Source organism: Tursiops truncatus, chromosome 9 (genome assembly GCF_011762595.2).
Source record: "Tursiops truncatus isolate mTurTru1 chromosome 9, mTurTru1.mat.Y, whole genome shotgun sequence".
Taxonomy (NCBI): Eukaryota; Metazoa; Chordata; class Mammalia; order Artiodactyla; family Delphinidae; genus Tursiops; species Tursiops truncatus.
In genome coordinates this window covers 10,180,996-10,203,982 of record NC_047042.1, presented here as the reverse complement: position 1 = coordinate 10,203,982, position 22,987 = coordinate 10,180,996, and the positions used below count along the sequence as shown (strand labels likewise).

The window sequence follows — 22,987 nt, the reverse complement described above, 5'->3', positions numbered from 1 at the left end:
GTGAGGGTTCCTCCAGGTAGATGAGCAGCGAGACTCCCTTTTAAATTAGAATAAGTTTCCTTCTCAGAAGGTCTAGCGGGTCTGACACTTGCTTTGTGTTTGAGGCGAAGGGGATGGTGTGGAGCCGCGGCCGCCGGCAGAACAGGATTGCTCGCTTCCTCTGTGCGCTCCATTCAGTCACATCATTGCGTTTGCTTGGGGTTCACAGGCAGGTGGGGTCAGCTCCATTAACTCCAGCAAGCAACAATATTATGTTTCCACTAGCTTGGAGGAGTAATTAACCTGATTGGTTGAATTAATTATGATGAGGTAAGTTTGTTGTGGTTGTTTTTTGTTAAGAAACTAAATTAAAAATGCAGCAGCTGGTGACATAACAACTGTACCATTGTTTTTTTAGTTTCTGACACTAAACATATATAAAGACAAACATGAGTGTGGTATCCACTAAATTCAGAGCCCAGCTTTGAAACAGGAGTCTGTTTGCAAGGAGCTATGTGCTGGCAGGAAGGGCACCTTCCTTGACTGCCCTTAGTCTCCAGGGACCCCAAGAATTTCAGTCACACACCAGAGTTTGCACAAGAAATAATGTTACATATTTAACATTTAAAAGGACCCTTTGTTCCGGAATACATCCCTGTTTTTGTTTTCCAGTTAGCTCTAGGAATTAAATGGCTAAATTAAATCCACCTAACTTCCTTCCTAGCTAATTTCTTTATGTTTTAAATCCGTTCTGTGGATCTAGAGTGAGAAGAAATAAACATCCTTTCCATGTGTGGACATTCTGGGGAGTATTTTTGAAATTTGAGATCCCACGAAGATCTTAACCACTGTTTTTCACAGTTTCTCTCTTTTTGGCCCAAGGAATAATGGAACACTTGGTATTTGCATGAGCCGTGGAGGGCAGAGGAAGGAAAAGGCCTGACCTTTGTCCTCTGGCCAACAGGGGCTACTGTGAGAAATCCAAGGCGGTGTTAGTGGGGGGTTACCAGTCTGAGAGCTGTCTCGTGGCCTGGGCCCTTCTAGCTCCCCAGAGATCAAGAGCAATTGCCTCTGATTATGTGACCCAAACAGCTGTTGCTGTAGGCCTTCCATGCACATGGCCAGAGGACATCATGAAATAGGAGCTGCATTGTACAACATCGTTCAGTTCATCATAAGGCTGCCTGAGAGTACTATTAGCTGTGTCTGTTATAACTGAGGGTGCGCATTCTGTGAATATGTTTATTTCTAAAATTTCTCCATGTCTGTCTTTCTTCTTCCGTCTATCCCACTTCTGTGTTTCAAGTTTTCCTGTCTCGGTCTTCCCACCTCTTATCTACTTCCTTCGTCTCTTGTCTTCTTCCAGAACACCCTGGCTTATCAGATTCTTCCTCAGAATAATCTGGACCAATCACAAGATGCCATAGCTCCTGGGCTCTGTACCCCAGCCCCTAGCTTCCATACTACACGAGTTCCTTAACCCCATCTCAGAAAGGCACCAGCTAAGAGTTTCATTCCAAACACAAAATCTCTGAAAGATGGCCTCTGGGTAGCCCTCCGATGAAACCTATCCAAACAAGGAGCTGTCATTTTGCACAGACCCCTTGAACTTTTATGAGACCTTATAAATGCTGCCCTTCCCTCCAAAAGGCCTGTTTCTTTTCCTGGGCTAAACTCAGGCTCTGCTCATTTTCTTTTGTGTCCCTTTCTGATGCCACCTTCCCCTCAAGAAAATCCGGGTGGTTACAGCATCAGACCCCAATCCTACCTATTGGTCTGTTGCGGTACAGATCACAGCCATGGAGTGTTTGGCTGGCTTTTTTCGAGTTTCTTAAAAGATATAGTTCCCTCTATTCACTGGCTCATGAATGACTCTGTATGTAGCAAACTGACACAGAAAAAAATCAATTGCCTACTCTTTTTTTTTTTGAATTTTATTTTTTTTTATACAGCAGGTTCTCATTAGTTATCCATTTTATACATATTAGCGTATATATGTCAATCCCAATCTCCCCAGTTGCCCGCTCTTTGGAGTTTTTTCTTGCAGTAGTTTGTTTTACAGTCGTGCTTTTTTGCTGACGTTGCCATGGCAATGAATGAATCTGAATGTCTCGACTATCTTGTCCGTAGGTGAATGTCCTATACTCCATAATTCCCAGCCAGTAAGCCAGCTTCCTTCCTTGAGGCCTGAACATCATCACTACCCAACAATCGATGAGCCTCTTCCACCAAGTAAGCTTTAGTTTTGAAAATCTATGTTCATAACTTCCCATCAAGTGTAAGCAGGTCGGTATGAACTTTGTATATAAACATCCAAACTCTTCCTCCACTCCATACCTCACACTGTGATCAAAAACCAATATGGCTCCTACCATAGAAATTGCTTGGTTGGTTGGTTTTTTCTCGTGTGGTTTCAGGATGTGATCTTAATGAGAAAACCCAGTATTTTCAGCACCCTTCAACTTCTGAAATGGAGAGCATTTCTTTACAAGACTTGACTAGGCCTTGCAAACTGTTCATGACCCTTAATTTGCAAATTTTACTGTATTATATTTAAAAGTTTGCAGTTCGAGATGGAATAATCCTATTGTTCTCCATGGGACCTTTTATGGTTCAAGCATCTCCACGTAATAAAACATTTCAACCCATCAGGACCCATGAACTTGCATTTTCCTTACTCTAATTTGCACCAGTAGGTGACAGCCTCAAATTTTTTCTGTAGTTCTTAGAGGTTTCCAGGCAAAGTATCATCTTTAGGGATAGAATTCAATAGCACATTCTCCTGGTAACTGTAATGTGTAATTGATAATTATCTAACTGGTCATTTGACCTTGGGAAAATCAATCTCAGTGATTCAGTTTTCTTAGTTGTAAAGTAAAGCTTTAATTTTCTCATCTGCTAAATGCTAGATTTGGACTAGATAGTCTCTAGATATCATTCCAGTGTAATTTACCCTTATAACATTCCCTTATATGTAACATTTGTAAGAAGGAAGTGACACCCCAGACATTAAATATTCACTTAGCATCAGATATGTTCGTGAATTCTAGAACATCCCTGTTTTGGCTTGGGCTCATTTTTCAAGCAAAGATAACCTTTAAAATTTGATAAATTTTACAACTGCAAGATCTTTCCAGGATGCAGAGAATCAGTGTTTCTTTCCATTCTTTTGCCTGTGCTTACATTAAGCCGTTACAGTTTTGAAAGAAGAAAGGTTTATTCCTTAATTCATCTATTCTTGGCAATGTGATATATTTTACATTTACGCCATTCTTCTTTTCAATTGTAATTTATCAGTGATAAACAGTGTCTTTAATATGTAGAATAACTTAAAGGAATACCGCATTTGTTTGGAGAGACCAAGACAAACATTATGTTCTTTAACTTTTGATCCCTGATTTCTTTCTTTATACATTGATTTATGGATATTCCATAAATGAATAGTAAAATTTCAGTGTCACTGAAGGTACTTCCTACTTAGAAAAATACCTATAGCATGTTCTCTCCAAGAAAGGAACATTTTCCCCACAACAGAAAAACGTATCAGTGGGTGTGTACATGAATTGACCCTCAATCCATTGCAAGAGTAATAACTAGTTATACATACAGATATTATAGATAATTGAATATAATATATTCTGTTTTAAAGAATTGCTTTATATAAGCTGCTTTTGATAATGAAACAAATTTCTTCCAGATAGGTTTCAATTTTCTGTCCATGTGACACTGAAAAATATTAGAAAAGTTGGTAGTGAAGCTAACAACTGAATTTTCTTAATCTCACATAGTACATGGATGACTTCATCAGATAGTTATTCATTGAATAAGTATTTATTGAATGCTTACTCTATGCAAGCAAAAAAGGCAAAGATCCCTGTCCTCAAGGAGCTTACAGTCTAGGCTGGTAGAGACAGATAATAAACAGGAAAAAGAATAAATGAAGAAATAGTGCAGCACATTAGATGGTCTTAAGTGCTGTGGGAAAACAAAAGCAGAGCAGGGTAAGGGGAATCTGGAGCATGTGGTGGTGGCTGGTTTGCCATTTTAAATAGGGTGGTTGGGTACACTTCGCTGACAAGGCAACATTTGAAGCTAGACTTAGAAGTGTTAAGAAGGTTATCCACCCAAGTATTGGGGAAGAAGAGCTTTCTGAGCAAACAGAGCGGCCTGCCTGGTGGGTTTGAGAAACAGCAAGAAGGTCAGTGTGTCTGGATGGAGCGGATTTGGGAGTGAGGAAGCAGCAGGAAGAGGTCCGTCTATCGGGGGCCCAGATCCCCTAGGGCCTTGTAGACCACTTAAGGGTTTTGGCTTTTACAGTGGATGAAGGGGGGACGTTGTAGGTTTTTGAGCAGAGGCGTGACATTGCCTAACTTAGGACTTAAAAGGTTTTCTGTGTTGGCATCAAATTGTGAGGAGGAAAAATAGAAGCCCGAGACCCAGCATAAGGTTCTTGCAGGTGAGAAAGAGTGGTGGCTTGAGCTGGCGGGGAGCAGAGGACGGGGTGAGAAGTGGTCAGATCCTGGCCAGATATTTTGTGGGTAGATTTGCTGAAAGATTGGTTGTGGTGTGTGAGATACAGAGAAGGGTCAAGAATGACCTCAAGAGTTTTAACCTGGAAGGATGGAGCTTCCTTTAACTGAGAAAGGAAGAGAAGGCCGCAGATAGAGCAGGTTTGGGTGGGAATGAGCTGAAGCTTGGTTTTGATCGTGTTATATTTGAGATGTCATCCAGGTATCGGTGTTGAGAAGACAGTGAGATGCAACTGAAGTTCAAGATAAAGGTCTAAACTACAAACATGGTATTGCACTTGTTAATGTACAAGTACAAATTTACAGGCTTTTCATGGTATAGTAATTAAAATAGGATTCATTATTAGGCTCTACATTGTTCTTAGACTTCATGGAAAATATATAGTTTAATATCTGACAAGGCTCCGCAACCACAGATGAATGGACACACATGAATGACTCTAACTGTCCCAAGGTCATCCGTAAAGGTACCATTTTCAGGAGTCTGTTTTGGCATCACAGGGCCAAGTGCATCAGACATGCTGAGGACTGAAGTTCCATTCGGAACGTGTTTTCTTTATGCGATACTGTTTATACAGTATGTGAAAGCAAATTCTTTACAAAGCAACCCAGAAAACACACTTAAAATCTCTAATTGCGCTTAGCAATTATTTTCTGATTATTTATAAGAGTTTAATTAGCACTCTGCCTTCCAGGTCGTTAATGTATTGACAAGAGGGCCTAACTGTCTGGCTTGCCATTCTTTTCCGTGAGTGGCTTGGAAATGTTGAAACTCATAGAAATTATTATTCTCGCTGCACCATACTTGAGTTATTTTCCTTGGAGAATCTATGAGACCGGAGGCTTGTCTTTGAAGGAATCCTTCCTTTACTGTGGGCACCTGGAGGGCAGGGATGTGTGTTAGTCAGCAATGTGTCCTCAGGACCTGGCATGGTCTCTAGTTCGTAGTACAAGGAGGAGTTTGTTCAACTGAATTGAGTAACACGATACTCTTCGAAGATTAACGCTCATTCTTTGTTGGATGACAGTCATGTTGGGTTCAAGAAAAAAAAAATACCCAGTTGCTGCTAGTTTGGAAATCACTGAAATTTTTTAATGTTTGGCTCGAGATTAATTACCTAGTAGTTACACAAATATACAATTTCATCAATGAGCTAATTAACATTTACAACTAACAGTTGACAGCTGGATCATCTAGTAGTCAATTTTAATCACAACCTTCTAGAATATATTTATACAATCTGACCACATTTTTTTTTCTTCAATTTGTCTTATAAGTTGAATTTGGTGTTTTCTGGTAGTTTTAGTTTTCCTTGGGCATTATTTGGCAATCCCTCAGGTCAATGTCAGACATAAGCCATCATGTTCTCAAACAGCTTGAACCACACACATATCAAACCATAACTATACCAAATATATTGAGGTTTTCATTTTAAAAACAATTGGGAGTTGCTATGTCATTACCTGAATGATACTTTTTCAATAGAATTGGTAAACATCTGACCTACTCCCAAAAGCTATGGCTTTTCTCACTTAAAAGCCTGAATGGTTTTCCTCATTTGCAGTCATTTTTGCTTCTTCTTCTTTAGTCTAACGTAGTTTTCAGCATAACTTTATCATGAAGCTGTTATTTCCACCACAGTTTTACACGTGGAACCTAAAAGCTTTGCGCATCTCTGTACAGCAGACATTGCTCATCTTTTTTTAGCTCAGGTGTGTACGTATGACTTCCAGCTCTCTCAGTTTTGAGCACTTTTTCATCCTATCACCCCAGCCCAGCTCCTACATTTATCATGGACTGTATCATCTATGCTTCCACCTTTTAGTTTGTTGCTGTGCTTAAATTTGAGAAGGAAAGGAATTTAGCTTTATCTTGGGCTCCCTCTACTGTTTGGGATAGTTATTTATCAACAAAGAGATACTTCAAAGCTAGTTAATAGTCGTGATTGGCTTTGTTTTGGTCGAGAGATTTGGCAGCCACAGGTGGGTTGAACATACACTGTGAATTCACAACTCTAAGGATTGAATGTGTCCATTCTTTCTCTCAAGAGGAATGGCGATCAATTAAGGCTGCTAAGTATTAGATAGAGGTTATATGAAGCTGCACGTACATACAGTGCATTTGAGAACTGTAGTCCAACCTGGTTTTAATATGAGGGCCATTATTCCCTTCTGAGCAGCCATCCTCCATCAGATTTAGCAAAGAAAGGATTCTTCCAGCATTAGAGTGTCAGCTGTCACCGGAGGACATTTCCAGTCTTCCAGCTGTCATTTGAGTAGCCAAGAAAATTGACAAGATGGAATTTTTTAAAGAAGGAAATAAACATTCCATTTTCTCTTTAGAAATTGTTAGAATTTTAACACAGGTCATACTTGAGTATCCCCAGTTACTGTTTAAAATGGCCCAGCAGAGCATCTGAGTCCCATGGGCTCTTTCCTGGAATGCCAACTCCATGCCAATGCCTCAGAGGTCACCCAGGTGCTCTGGGCAGTGCTTGGTCTTCAGCAAGTCACCCGTGGTGAGTTCTAACTGCAAAAGACCTGGAAGTGGTGTCTGTTTCACATGGATCCGTAGTTTGTCCTTGATTTTTCTTTTTGCCTTTTCGTCATGCGCTAGACTGGGAAGCTCGCATTGACAGCCATGGGCGGGTCTTTTATGTGGACCACGTGAACCGCACGACCACCTGGCAGCGTCCCACATCAGCAGCCACCCCCGACGGGATGCGGAGATCCGGGTCCATCCAGCAGATGGAGCAACTCAACAGGCGGTGGGTGATCAGCGTGCGGTGAGCCCCTGTAAAGCAGTGAAAGGAGAAGGGCAGCTAAAGAAACCCCCTTTTATACTTTCCTGCTCAGATTGTATGAGGAAACTGCAAAGTAATTAACCCATTCATAGTTAGTACCTGGAAAGCTAGATTTAACATTTGGTGAAGAGACAAGCTAAGCCTAAGTGTCATTTAAAGACGGGGAATCCTCTTGATGGCCCAGGCTCGAACACAGGTTTTCTTGGCCAAGGGCCCATGGACCACCCCCCCACCCAGGTATTCACTGAGGGTGTCAGTGTTCCAGGAACCGTCCAGAAACTATATGCAAAATTATACACGGATGCACATTTATCTACCAGACTCATACATATCTGTCATAAGATTCTCAAACAGGTCCAGAACCCAAACAGTTTGAAAACATTCCAAGGATAGGGTCAACAGAATACTAAAAGCTGCCTGGAGAAAAAGCTGCCTCATAAGTCTCTATATTCATGCCTACCCTGGTCCCAGAATTGCTATATACTCAGAAATATACATTTTTAAAAAGCTTTCATCATAGAAAGAGAAACCTTTAAAGATACTTTTTGAGAATTGTTTTGTCTAAAAACTAGACCCCTTACTAGTTTTTAGTAAGTATGTAAAGATGTCATTTTGTTTTCAACATGCAAATGAAACCCTAAACAGCACCTCTCCCATGCCATAAGCTAGTATGAGCATCATACCCAATATCTTGCTTCTTTAAGACCAGGGCAGTGGCTTTTGGATACTTTTAGTAGCCAGGAATGCAGACTGCAGGCCCAACTTCGTTTGTATCCACATGACGTCTTGCTAGTGTAAAATAAAGGAAAAAGGTGGAGAGGGACTAAAAAGAATAACTAACTGGGTTTGGGGGACACAGCTATTGATAACAAATATCTTTTGAAAGTTAACTGTAGCCTCCAGAAAAAAAAAAAAAGTAGACAATTCAGTCCTATTAAAATTGCACAGAAACAAAACATTGAACTTCTGCTTACTGTTGTTGTAGAGAGAGAAGGATGCTTTAGGTGAAAATCACCAGGGGTTCTTCTATTGCTTGAGCATTTGGAAGACATTTGCTTTCCATTTCTCCCCCTCAGTACCTGAGTGTTTCGGTCATTAATAAGAACCATAACGGGTTTTTATTGGCAGTGTACTTCTCTAGTCATTCCCACAGAAAGAAAGCATATTACAAGGAAGAACATATTAAATATAAATGCTCCAAAATCCTTGGGAGTGTCCTTTCATGGTGATTGCAACAAGACTCCTACAACTAAAAATGCAAAGGACGCAGCAAGCTCATTTTACATAGAGACTGTGTTCAGATGCCATAGGCAGAAATAGCCTCAGGGTCTGTCTTGCCAGACAGATAAGCTGAAATAATTTACCAGACTAAGAAACACGGAGAGCAGCATCAGTCTATATCTACAAGAGGTGTAGTTTGAACACTAAAACAAAACTGTAAACCAGAAGCAGAAGTAAACACCTTGACCTGTGACATAAAAATCCTTGGAAGTTCGTTCACGATGTTCAGGTTGTATAATATAAAAATGAGGCCAGGGCTTCCCTGGTGGCGCAGTGGTTGAGAGTCCGCCTGCCGACGCAGGGGACACGGGTTCGTGCCCTGGTCTGGGAAGATCCCACATGCCGCGGAGCGGCTGGGCCCGTGAGCCATGGCCGCTGAGCCTGCGCGTCCGGAGCCTGTGCTCCGCAACGGGAGAGGCCACAGCAGTGAGAGGCCCGCATACCGCAAAAAAAAAAAAAAAAGAAGCCAAATCTATCCTGAACCAGGCCTCTAGCGAAGTGTACAGGCTTTGATGTGTAAACCCCTGTGCCCTCCAGTGGAGCTGAACATGCTGAGAGAGACCAGACTTTGCTGAATAGCAAGTTGTATTTGCTGCATCCATGTGGACAGATAAAAAGAAAAGGAACTGAGTGATTTGAGAAAGTGCTTATTTCTTGTGAAAAATCCTACCTAGGGAAGGTCAGATAACCTTCAGATAAGTATTCAGGCTCTTCAATGCTTATTTTAACCTATTGCTTTCAAGCATTTAAAGTTTTCCAGTGATTTGGCCTGATAATGGCAGCCACAGAAGGTATACTGTCAGTCCTTTATCCATCGCAGATGTGATCACACACAGGGGGGCATGTGTTTGCTTAGCAGGAGAAATTTACACTCATCACCTTCTCACAGCAAGATGGAAATATTTCTCAGTGTTGCAAGAAGGAGTTTCTCTTGACTCCTGACAGGGTGATTGTGAAAGACAAATGTGTTTGTGCAAGGAGATGTACACTGCAAAATGCAGAGTGGACAACGTAGTGTGCGGTGACCACACTCCCTCGGCCACCCCCTAAGTGGCCTTTGTGGCTTTGCCACACGCTTCCACTGCAGGAAAGTCCCTCATTGCGTGCCTTCCACCTGGCACTCATCTCCATCCTGCAAAAGCCTAACCCGAATGTCACATGGTCCCTGGAACCTCCCCAGAGCTCTCCGCACAGAGCCAGTGGCCACCTCCTCTGCAGCCCCATGACTGATGGCTCATCATGCCTGCCACTGGTAACTGTCCTTCCCTTCTTTCTCATTCTTCTGTGTCCCTCGTCCCGGTGCCTGGATGGGGCCAGAGTTTACCAGGACTCAGTACAAGACCATTTCCCGAGTTCATTCCTACACGTTCAAAATATCCTGAACGAACTAACTCTACCTTCTTCGCAAATATTTATTGAGGAAACCGAAAATATAAATACATAATCTCATTTTAAATCATCAACTCAAGTTTGATGTTTTACTTATTTGGATAAAATTATTATACTATTGAGAAATGCAAGTTTTAAATAAGCAAAAAAAAAAAGACTTATAATCCTACTGCCCGAAGGATTAGCTTTTTTAAAAAAATTAACTGTCTTCAAATTTCATAGGCACAGTCCTTATACAGCTCTAATGATAATATAGCTTTATATTCATTTTTCACTTCCTACATTATAAGCATTTTCATATTGCTACATAGTCTTAAGATGATCACTTAAACGATGGTATTCCAATGAACAGATGTAATTTAGTTAATCTGACATATTGTTGGATGTTTCACTTATTGCTTTTAATCACTATTTTGGATAAGGCCCAAGTGTATGTAAAATATTAAGATTGTCTTAGAGTGTTTCTTTAGGGTTATATTCCCAAAAGAGCAGGCCAAGAGAGATCTGCGTGCTTTTGGTATTTGATATCAATGCTTAAAGGTTTTCTAAAGTGTGTTTCTACGGGTTTACTTTGCTAGCAGCAATACCTTGCCTTCCATCTCATCTTTTGGTGGGTTTTTGCTGACTTAAGTGATTCTCCTCGTGTTTTCTGGTGCTTCTTACATTTCACTTCTTGGAGGGAAGGTCAACTTCTGTTTCCATGAGCTTTTCTTTTCCCAATTTTAGCTCCTCCCGTGAGAATCGTCTGCTCCTATGGGCTTTGTTCGTTTGGTTTCGGTTTGGTTTGGTTCAGTTCGGTTTGGTTTTGGAAGGTTTCTTTATTCCCGGTTCGGTTTTGTGTGTGTTCCTCTGTGTGTCCCTTTGCAAATTAGACATTCCAGCTGCCTTCCTTACCAATTTCCATAAACCCTATATAATATAAATATTTAACCTTTTTCTGCAAAAAAATAAAGTGTGAGGGGGGACATTGAAGGATATATATATATTTTTTTAATTTTATTTATTTATTTATTTATGGCTGTGTTGGGTCTTCGTTTCTGTGTGAGGGCTTTCTCCAGTTGCGGCGAGCGGGGGCCACTCTTCATCGCGGTGCGCGGGCCTCTCACTGTCGCGGCCTCTCTTGTTGCAGAGCACAGGCTCCAGACGCACAGGCTCAGTAGTTGTGGCTCACGGGCCTAGTTGCTCTGCGGCATGTGGGATCTTCCCGGACCAGGGTTCGAACCCATGTCCCCTGCATTGGCAGGCGGATTCTCAACCACTGCGCCACCAGGGAAGCCCCTGAAGGATAATTTTTGATGAAATAGAAGAGAACCAACTCTCTGACCCCCTCTCTCATCTTTAGAACAAAGAGAGCCTCTGAGGCTGCAGCCCTGCCCTTGCTGGGTGATCCTCCACCAACTGCTGTGTGTCCTGCTTCCCCAAGACTGTCCTGACTTCAGCAAAGTCCAGGGGTTGGGTCTGGCACCTGGGATTTGAGGCTGTTGACTTAGTAAGGCGTGAGATAAACCAGGTGCAACTGAGGACATGTGAAGCAGTTTGTGAAATTGCTGACATTTCCATCGAATAAAATTATAATAAAAATAAAATATTTCCTCGTTAAAATCCTCTTCAGTGATCACTGCAATTTGGGAAGTAAAAGAGAGGCTACAATGTGAGGTTTGTCTAAGCCCTTTCCAGGCATCTGTTGCTGAGTAACAAAGCACCCCAGACGGGGTGACCTAAAGCAACAATAACTGACTATTATCACCATTATCCTCATGAGTATCATCCTCTCTCATGGTTCTCATGGTTGACTGGGTTCAGTGAGGCCCTCCTCTGGGTACCTCATGGTTGCAGTCAGAGGGTGGCTGGGCTGGAGGCTCGTGTATCTGGAGGCTGATGCCAGCTGTCGGCTGGGATCTCAGCTGTGATTGTCAACCAGAGCACTTCCAGGTGGACTTTCCACGTCGCCTGGGCTTCCTCACAGCATGGCCTCTGTGTTCCATCACAAGCTGTCGCTTTCATTATTGTCTGTTAGTCCAGGTAGCCACAGGACCTTCCCAGGTTCAAGGGGAGGGGACATTGATTCTGCCTCTTAGTAGGAGAGTAGTCAGGTTCTGGAAGAAGCTGTGGACTGAAAATATCGTTGAGCCGCTTTTGGAAAATGCAGCCTGCCTTGAGCCACTTAGGAGATCCTCCAACAGCAGCTTCCTTGGTCCTTGGCAGTCCCCCTTCCTCTCCCAGGTCAAGGTCACAAGCTTAGGCAGCTTCTCACCGGCCCACGGAGTACCCCACGTGTGGCTGCATTACTTGAGTTCCAGCAAAAAGAACATCACAGACAGACAGCCTGCACCTTCCCCACAGCCTCCCTGCCACAGGCGTGTGGAGGGGTAAATAAAAGCAAGTGTTTCTCTCTCCGATTCCTTGCTCATTCCTACCCCTTCCGCATTTTCTCATAAGAGGCCTTCTCAGGAATGCCTCCCAGTAAGTGCTGCAGGCAGAGCCATCTTCCGCCAGGTGGCAGGAGCGAGTGCCTGAGTCTCTTTAGATAAAACAAAACTTAAAGAAAGCCCCGCACCAGAGAGCCTCAAACCTAGATGTAGATAATACCACCTGAAGAACTTGTTAGAACTGCAGATTTCAATTTTGCCCCAATTTCTGTAATTATAATAATCACCCAGTTGATTCTCTGGCAAGTGGTCTGGAGACCACACTTGAGAACAAAACTCCTCTTTATTTTTTATTTATTTATTATTATTATTTTTTTGGCCGGGTGGCATGTAGGATCTTAGTTCCCCGACCAGGGATCGAACCTGTGCCCCCTGAAGTGGAAGCGTGGAGTCCTAACCACTGGACCGCCAGGGAAGTCCCCAAAACTCCTCTCTAAAGGTCAAGGAGAGGTCACTAGTCTTCAGAATCCCTGCCATGGAAGACCTTGTCCGTGTAATAATACGTTCCCCATGCCCCCACCTTGGATTGCACATGGCGACCTGGCTACTCGCTGCTCCCTGGAGGCTCCCTCCTCTTCACGCCTCTTCCTCCACTCCCACTTCACTTCTCTGAGCGCAAGACCCATACAGCAACGCTCCCCTGGCTATTGTCACTTGTATGACCTCAAGGACCTCCAGGTTACCATGTCCAAATCCACACTAAAATCTTCCCACCAACCTGCCCATCCTACATGGGCTTCATCAGTACCGGCATCTCCACCCACCTGCTCTAAGTGGGCGCCTCGAACTTCACAGTTGTCTCCTCTGTCTTCTCCAACCTCCATACCCAGTCAGGTCCCAAATTCTGCTGAGTCTACATGTAAAGTTATTACAAACTCTGCCACTAAAGATCTCGTCAGTCTGACCGCTTCCCTCATTCCTGCTGTGCCGAGAAGAAAAGGGAAGCGGAATTCCTGTCCTGTGCCCTGGTGGGGCCGAGAGACAGCAGGCAAAGTCAAGGTCATTTAGCTAGGAGGAAGAGGGGCTACAAAGAGTGAAGGACGCAGAGCAGAGCAAAAAGGAACAAGACAGCTGGACACCTGCCTACAAAACACAGTGTGAATTAGGCAGGGAGGTTTAGGAAATTTCTGTGAGTGTTTTGTGGGCAGATTTAGGTGATCTTAGTATCCCTACAGAATGTGGGTGTCCCCTGCCCCCAGCAGCATCCTTAGACACCAGCTTTTTCCACCACCCCTGCCTGGTTCCAGGCTTCTGCATCTCCAGCCTGGAGCGATGCAGTTGTTCTCAGCTGCTCTCCCCGACTCCAGGGTCTTCTCCTCCCGCACCCTCCACACAGGTGGGGGTCCTTGTAGAACTGGACCTGCCTCTCTCTTCCAGCAGCTGCTCAGCCCGTGCAGTGACGGTTCTCAGAGTTGGTCCCCGGACCAGCAGCAGAAACTGCATCAGCTGGGAACTAGTCAGAAATGCACATTCTTGCCTCCCCCACCCCATCCCTGGACCTGCTGAATCAGAGAGACACTGGGGGTGGAGCCTGTGTTTTCACGGGCCCCGTAGGTGATCCTGATGCAGCTCAAGTTGGAGGACCTGGGCCTAGAGAAAAACGTTCCAGCCGCCGCTGGCCACCTGCTCGGCGCTCCCTGCCGCCCCTGCTGGTTCCCTGGCACTGCCCGAGGCCCACACATCCTGACGCCACCACCAACCTTCTTGGAGTTCTCCCAGCTGCAGCCTTTTGCACATGTCATTTCCTCCGTGTACCTTCCCTACAAGCTCCCCGACACGTCATACTCTGACTTCAGGACGCATGTGCCTTGGGTGTTTCCTCGTCTGTGTCCACACCTCTTACACACCTAGGGCAGCTTGTTCACCTCACTAGAGTCACGGTTTATGTGCATTTCCCCTCTTTGTTCTGAACCCTCCTGACCGTGAGGGTTCAGAGGACGAGATCGCATTCCAGTCTTCTCTTTGGTCTGGAAGTCCAGCGCAGAGCCAGACACACTGGAAAAGTCAGTAAATATTTAGTAAGCACCTGGTTAGGCAACTGACTGGCCAACTGACTGACTGATTCCCCAACTTGGAAAGAAAAATCAAAGGAGCCTTCAAAGAAGCAGAAAGCATTTATTTGTCTGCCAGTGTGTTTTTAGCGTGTAACCTTTGCACACCCCTTGCCAGTCCTGTCAGTTACCTGTTAAATAAAAACAAGTGAGTAGAACTTTTATTTTAGTTTGTAGACTTATCACCATCAGGGAGAGGTGCTTTGATATCTTAGTTGTAATATTTTAAGTTCCTTCCCATACCATTATTTTAGATTTAGCCTAATTTCATTTAATGCAGGGTGATTTTTTTTGAAGTCACTATACTTGAAACTCATCACAGCTTACAAAACAAAAAGAAATCAAATCATCGAGAGATACTTGGAGTGTTAATTGTCTTGGGTATCTTGTGGGGATTTTGAGCATTTCTTTCCTGACTTTTTTGACCTCCAGGACAATCCTTTACTGATTTCCCCACTTATCTGATTCAGGGCATCAGCCCCTCCACAAGCCATCAAACCAAAGTTAACTCCTGTCTTTGCACTTTCTGACACAAAGGTACCAAAATATTCAGCGAACCATTGCTACAGAGAGGCCTGAAGAAGACTCTGGCAGCCAAAGTTGTGAGCAGGTCCCAGCAGGAGGCAACGGAGGAGGTGGCGGGAGTGATTCAGAGGCTGAAACTTCTCAGTCGAGCATAGGTATGCAGGATGGGCCCAGACTCCTGGGATGCGGATGGGGTAAGGAAAGCGGGGCATGGGCGAGGGCCAGCGGGAGAAAGGGGCTTGGCACCAGCAGGGTAAAACAGACAGAAGTTTCCCACCAGGAACGTAAAGGGAAAGTGGATTCACGGTGAAGAGACCTTGCACCTATGCGTCAAGGCAATTTTTGGTTTCGGTGGCTTAATCATTTCTTATTAAGTAAATTTATTTGTTGGTGTCCTAAGGTTGTTTTCCGCTTATAAATAAAACATACGATAAGAATTCATGGTCTGCTTCCAAGGAGCCACATGACAACAATAGGAAGACTTGTTTGCATTTAGAATAAAATACACAGCAGAAATGAGCACAACATTGTGAAGCTATTATGCTCCAATAAAGATGTTTTTTAAAAAAATAAGAAATAGTAAAAAAAAAAAAAAAAATTTTTTAAAGAATAAAATACAATCCCCCCTGAGGGAGGAACCTGGGAGTAAAGAGAACCGGCAGGCTTACGATTATACATGGCCGCCTGGGAGCATTTTTTAGCAAATACCATCAGCATCCACTAGGGGGGTCTGGTGTTCATTTCTTTGAATCTGACTGAGTGGAACTCAGGCGAGAATATTCAAAAGGCGTTAAGAGATTGACTTCTTTTTTTTAATTGGAGTAGAGTTGATTTACAATGTTGTGTTAGTTTCAGGTGTACAGCAAACGGATTCGGTTGTACATACACTTTTTCAGACTCTTTTTCATTATAGGCTATTACAAGATATCGTATATAGTTCTCTGTGCTATACAGTAGGTCCTTGTTGGTTATCTATTTTATATATAGTGGTGTGTATCTGTTAATCCCCAAATTCCTAATTTATCCCCTCCCTTCCTTTCCCCTTTGGTAACCATAAGATTGTTTTCTCTGAAGAGATTGGCTTCTGCTTTTTATACCTGTAATAGCGTAAGATTATTACTGTAACATCCTAATAATCCAGTTTCTTTTTGAACTGGGTAAATGATGGCAGATTGACGGCTCTAGAACATTTGGAGCAAACAGCCATGTGCTTCCTGTACTGCCAGGTCTCAGCTCTCTCTGCAAAAGCAGAAGAGTGGACGTTTTCACGCCCTCTTTTAAATATGTGTGTACACAGTTCCACCAACTATTTTAATTGCCTCCATTCTATTCATTTTATCAGATATACTAAAGTGACTAGTTTATGTATTTCTATTATTAATTTCTATTAATCTCTGAGAGAGATGTAGTAAAGTGATGGAGTAATTAGAAACATGAGGAAAAAGGAAAAGAAAATTTCTTTCTGCGTTTGGTATTGGATCCGGTGGCATTTGCCGTATAACAAGCCATCGAAAGCTTAAGTTCACAGCCATGCATGTAGCCCTCAATCCTGCAGGTGGGCAACTTGAGCTGAGCCCTGCCGGGTGGTTCCTCAGGCCACTGGGCTCACACCTGCATCCTTGGTCAGCTGTGGAATTGACTGCAAGCTGGCTGGCCTGATGTGGCCTCAGCCGGGGCGGCTTGTCCCCACTCCCCATGGCTTTTCATCTTGCACAGACTGTTCTCGTGTTGAGGGAGAGAAAGTGGGGACCCACAGGCCGCTCAGAACCTCTGGCAAATTCTGTTGGTTAAAGCAAGGCACAAGGCCAGCTCGATTCAACAGGGTTGCAGAGTTCCATACCAATGGGGATGCGGGGTGGGGGGGGAAGAATTGTGGTCCTTTCTGCAAACAAATTCTCATAGCTATGGTGAGCAACTTATAAGGAAAGTAAGAAAAAAGTCATTGGGATAAAAGGGATGAGGTATTCAAGGACTTGATCCTAACTGACGTTGTACAGGAACACTCCTAGGAAATAATGATTCTTAACTGACAGACACCGAGTGATAGAACACCTGGCCCTATCACTGCGACAGCTGGTCAGATCTCTATTCAAAACAACAGTCCTCTCCAGCTGTGCAGGTGAACCTTGTGGGCTGCTGGTGCCACAAGAGAGAAGTCCTCTATTTGAAACGATCTTTTCCCAATGCCTTTCGTTGCTTTGCTTCACTTTTTCCAGATCTGAGGAGAGATGGGTCACTTTCTCCAGTGAACTCACAAAAAATCACCTTGCTGCTACAGTCCCCGGCTGTCAAGTTCATCACCAACCCCGAGTTCTTCACTGTACTGCACGCCAATTACGTGAGTGTTCCCACACACAGAAGGGGCCTGGCCTGGCTTCCAGCAAGACCCGAAACACAACTTTGCAAAGTCATTGGATAGATTAAAGAGGATAGCATTTTAACTAAGGCAAGAAAAGAAAAAGAGAGAAAAGAAAAAAGATGGTTCTTTTTTGCTCTCTGTGAGTCTCCCAAAAAGGAGGAAAGCTAGATTTGGAAATGCTGTAGCTTCTGTGGGTTTTTGTTAGGTTCAGATGTGTTAATAGCAGTGAAAGTGATTTGGAAACAAAGATGTGTTTTTATTATTGTTAAAATTTTTAAGGAACACAATTGTGAAGTTGACGGATTCCCTTCAGCCTGAATCATTTTATAAAATCACTTTCATTAAAGAAATTTTAGAATAGATAAATAACTAGGTTTCCTTTTCCTGTAATTAGTTTTGCAAGTAACATGCTTAAGGTAAATTTGATGTGATTTTTACATATGTAGTTTTTTCCATTTCTTTTTTTTTTTTTTTTTTTTTTGGTATTGTCGAGGAAGCAATGACATTATATTACTATAGTCATTACTTTTCTCATTCAACAAATGTTTCCTGCAGTTCAGGCACAGATCTAAGTGCTGGAGTCATAAAGACAGATTAGGGTGACACCTGCTGAGCAGAAGCTCCTCATTTTGTGGAGCAACAGACGTGCAGAGATGTGTCTAACGTGACAGGACAGTGCCTGACCTCAGGGAGGAACAAGATGCTCAGGAAACACAGGGAGTGGTCCTGAAGAGGTGACCGCTGAATTCAGTCCTGAAGGTTGAAAGTGGGAGGGGCAGAGGTTCCAGGCTGCAGGAGGAAGGACTCAGCCTGGGGCTGGGTCCAGTGAGCCTGGAGTGTGGCAACAGGCAGATCTGGGAAGAGGGCGTGGAGAGATGAGCAGCAAATTGCCTGGTACGTCACGGAAAGGAACCTGGATCTACCTCAGTAGGCGACAGGAGCCAGCAGTCTCCGATGTTATCATCAGTTACATGATCCAGTGTTTGAGGAATTCTTTTCTCTGGCAGAACTGTGGGAGAGGGACTGAGGGGACTAAGACCAGAGGCTGGTTCAAGCGCTCAAGTGAGCGATGATCAAGGGCTGCCTTACGGAAGGGGCCGGGAGCAGAGAAAGAAGGACTCTGCTCGGGAGCTATTTCAGTCGCGCTTGGGGCCACTGTGATGGAGGGGGATGGGAGATGAGGACTCCAGAAAGTGAGTCCTCTCTGCTTCGGGCCCCTGAGTTAGGTGGTCATGTCCCCAGTTAGCAGTAGTTTGATTAAGTGATGCAGGCTATGGCAGGGGAGGAGGGACCAGATTTGAGCAGGTTATATTAGAGAAGCCTCTGGGACATCCAGTGGTTAGACCCGGAGCAGCTGCCCAGCGGTGCAGGTGGGGGAGTCACGAAGGGGGGCAAGGATTTCAGTAGCGATGCCCTCAGCGCTGGGCACCAGGTGGCCCTGAGCCGGAAGGAGCCACTGCCCCAGCCTGCTCTGGCTGTGAGCAGTCTCTCCTGGAACCCCACACACACCAGCCCCAGGTAGCATAAAATGCTTACTTGGCACAATGAGGAACTCCTGAAACTTTCTTCACTTCTTCTCATTCCCCAACACACACACAGACACACACACACACACACACACACAGACACACACACACACACAGACACACACACACACACACAGACACACACACACATACACACACACACACACAGTTTTTACCTAGCAAGGAGTGGCAGACCTCTGAAGGTCAGCCCTAAATCCACAGGGAACCTTAATTAATACACCCTGCTATAAAGACAGCTAAGATGGAGCACGGGCGCACCTGTGCAGTGAGAGGAGGCAGCCGGACGGAGAGGAAGGAGATGCTCAGAGAGTCAGAGGGAGACTTGAGAGAGCAGAGCCCTGCTGGGGCGGGAGGAGGGAGGAAGGAGGAGGGCAGCTCTGAGATGCAGGGCAGGTCGACAGCGTCCAGGGTGCTGAAGCAGCGGTAGAGCCAGACAGCCCGGAGGTCCATGTGTGTTTCCGAGGGGCAGCAAGAGCTTTACACCCCACCCCCAACGCCCACAGTAAATCCCTGTGTAGCAATCACATCCCATCCCATCAAGGGGCTCAAAGTACGCTTGGTCTGTGTTTCTCCTAACCCCACTGCCTTCCCTGTCGGCCCCGACCCCTCTCAGAGTGCCTACCGAGTCTTCACCAGTAGCACCTGCTTGAAGCACATGATCCTCAAGGTCCGGCGGGACGCGCGCAACTTTGAACGCTACCAGCACAACCGGGACTTGGTGAATTTCATCAACATGTTTGCGGACACTCGGCTGGAATTGCCCCGGGGCTGGGAGGTCAAAACAGACCAGCAGGGAAAGGTGAGCCTGACTGCAGTGGGGGGCCTTACAGCAAAAGGAGAACACTGGTGAGCAGGCGGTGAGGAGGGAGCGTGGGGAGGACAGGGAAGGCTGTGCCTCAGATGTGCCATTGGCCACCAGGAAGGAAGGAGGGGTAACGACCCACACCTGGGTTTCTGTCTTGTGATGTGCGGGATGTCTTCAAGCATCCCTGGCTCTGCCCACTGGTGCCAGCAGCACCTCCACCAAGTTGTGACATTGCTCTGTGTTCTCTGGGTGGGGAAGGGGTGGGGTGTTGGCGGTGGGGGGACAGTGTCACGCCCAGTTGAGATCTGGAACTGGTTTTCGGTTTGGAACCTGAAACCAGATTCTGTTCCGTGACCTTTCTATTGTTTTGCCTCCTTAGACAGCTCACTCTCAGGTAATGAAATTATTAGCTAACTGGGAGTGACATTATTAGATTACTCATTGTGATTTCCCTAATAAGCCTTCAGTTATTAAAACAGCCTGGCAAACAGGGACCGGGTGAATTGGGCCCGTGCAATGTTCCTGGCTTGCATTTTGCTTTCATGTGACCTTAACCAAAACTGGGCTTTCCCAGGGATGCCCTAGAAGCCTAGCTGAATCTGCTAAAGCGAGGATGCTTTTCCTTAATCACCGTCAGTCATCTCAGTGCACTTATAAGACAAGGCCAAGCAGTTTACCAAGGAATTGTCCCTGTGTAATCTTTTACAAACTTTGGTAGAGAGAATCCCTCCCTCTTTTAGTGACAAAGGAATCAGAAGTGTTGCCAGCAGACACGTGTCTAAGTGGGAAACTGCATCACACAGCTCCTTTCCTCTGTGATGGTGAACGTGCAAAGCCATGGTTCCCCAAAGTGGGTTGATGGGACATCACCGTGCCCTGGGACCCAGAAATCCCCCCACAAACATTTTATCGTGCCTAAGAACCTGGGCTCTCTGGAGTATGGGGGGAAAGATCGTGTCCATTAATTAATGCAAGTCCGTCAGTACAGTGACTGTCTACGACCAGCTCTGTAGTCGGGGATGAACTGGGCGAGGGGTGCCTCGTGTATGCAAAAAGCCACCACAGGCAGATTTCGCTCCCCAGGACTTCCTTGTTTACTGGGTGTTGCCTCCACTGGGAGAATGACAGTGACACATGGTCATTTTCATGGTGTGGTGATAGCTTTCTATGCAAAAGAAACAGGGCAGCTTCCAGAACACTGGCCCATCTTCTTGTTCCTCGCTCGGCCAGTCTGCTTCTTTCTTTATTGACATGTTCAGAGTCAACAGCCTTCACTTTTAGTGTGTACTGTGTAGGAAGAGGAGGGCTGGGGCCGAGCTGTCTGGTGTCTTTGAATGCACTGTCATCCCCACGAGGAGGACAAAATGGCCTCTGACTCATCTGTTGTCTTGGAAATCAGAGGAAGGTGGACACGGCCTCCGCCCAGCATCGGTGGAGATTGCATGTGAGCCTCAAGTTGGCTCCAGGGCTGTGCCAAGGAGGATGGTTATCCAAGGGGTGGTGGGGCTTCGGGTGGTGAGACAGGTGAGACCCCGTCTGTGGCAGGCGTGAGATGGAGACGGCCTCTCCTAAGGACTGAACACATAGCAACAAAATAAGAAGGGACCTCTGAAGACCTACTACTACATGAAGGAAACAGAATCTTTATCTTGAGAAAAAGCATATAATTTTCTTCAGAAAATAGAAATGAATATTTTAAAGATAATCTGCTTATCATACACAGAAGGGCACGAGACGGTATGACTTCTGTTGAGCACAAAGAAGCCACACACAGAAAACAATCTGAGAGGAAGCAGACATAAGAAAATAGAACCAGCGTGGGATCTAGCAATCCCACTCTGGGTATTGATCCAAAAGAACTGAAATCAAAATCTCAGAGAGATATCCATACTCCTGTGTTCTTTGCAGCATTAATCAAATAGCCAAGATATGGAAACAACCTAAATGTCTTTTGATGGATGAATGGATAAAGAAAATGTGGTGTATACATACAATGGGGTATTATGTAGCCTTAAAAAAGAAGGGGATTCTGACACATGTTCCAACATGGATGAACATGGAAGACATTATGTTAAATGAAATTAGGTAGTCACAGGAGGACAAAAACTGCACTATTCCATTTATACAAGAGATCTGCTCAAGCTCATAGAAACAGAGTAGAATGGTGGTTGCCAAGGGATGGGAGCAGGAGGAAGTGGGGAGTTTCTGTTCAATGGGTAGAGAGTCTTTGTTACACAAAATGAATAAGCTCTAGAGATCAGCTATACAATATGGTACCTATAGTTAACAGTACTGTACTATACACTTTAAAATTTGTTGCAGGGACTTCCCTAGTGGCACAGTGGTTAAGAATCCACCTGCCAACGCAGGAGACACGGGTTCGAGCCCTGGTCCGGGAAGATCCCACGTGCCACGGAGCAACTAAGCCCGTGCGCCACAACTACTGAGGCTGAGCTCTAGAGCCCATGAGTCACAACTTCTGGGTCTGCGTGCCACAACTACTGAAGCCCACACACCTGTGCACCACAACAAGAGAAGCCACCACAATGAGAAGCCTGCGCACCACAGCGAAGACTAGCCCCCGCTCGCCACAACTGAAGAAAGCTCGCGTGCAGCAGTGAAGACCCAACGCAGCCAAAAATAAATAAATAAGTAAATTTTCAAAAAATTTTGTAAGAAACTAAAACTCACGTTAGGTGTTCTTACTACAATTAAAAACAAGAAAAGAAAAGGACGTGGGCTAAATAAATGTTTTAAGATTGCAGGGAACAACAAAATGTAATAGCATAGGGATAAAACAGAGCAGAACTGACACTATGTAAAATCAAATCATTAATATAGAATATGAACATGGAAACAGCCCCCAAAGCACAGGGAAGGCACCACATTGCAAACAGTGAAGCATAAAGTGAAAAAAAAATGTAAAAACCAAAAAAAAAGAAAAAATATATATCTCATCTTCTCAGCAAGAACCAGTTTAATATTGACCAATTTAATATTACAAGATCCCTCAAGATCCCTTACCCGTGTGCTCTGCTATATAAGTTACATATTTACTTGATTTACTGTTTTGTCTGTTTCTCCTGGCAGAATTTTAAGCTCCTTGAGAGCAGGGATCTTTGTGTTACTCATTGATGAAACCTCTAAGGGCCTAGAATAGTGCCTGCCACATAGTTGGCCCTCAATAAATCTCTGTTGGATGAATGACTTATAGATGTTCTTCAAGAAGAAATCAGAATGCAGTAGCAATAAGTAAATATTAAATATATTAAATTGTTAAATATTGAAA

At 44.5% G+C, this 22,987-nt stretch overlaps 1 protein-coding gene across 1 annotated transcript in view; it reads left to right on the top strand.

Moving 5' to 3' along the window:
* The window catches only part of HECW1 (HECT, C2 and WW domain containing E3 ubiquitin protein ligase 1), a 256,280-nt gene that overhangs the window by 143,422 nt on the left and 89,871 nt on the right, over positions 1-22,987 (top strand). The window contains exons 9-13 of the mRNA XM_019940665.3: positions 2,110-2,211; positions 7,126-7,276; positions 15,000-15,142; positions 17,204-17,325; positions 19,507-19,692. Of these exons, the coding sequence (XP_019796224.2) occupies positions 2,110-2,211; positions 7,126-7,276; positions 15,000-15,142; positions 17,204-17,325; positions 19,507-19,692 (704 nt within the window). The remainder of the gene's footprint in view (positions 1-2,109; positions 2,212-7,125; positions 7,277-14,999; positions 15,143-17,203; positions 17,326-19,506; positions 19,693-22,987) is intronic.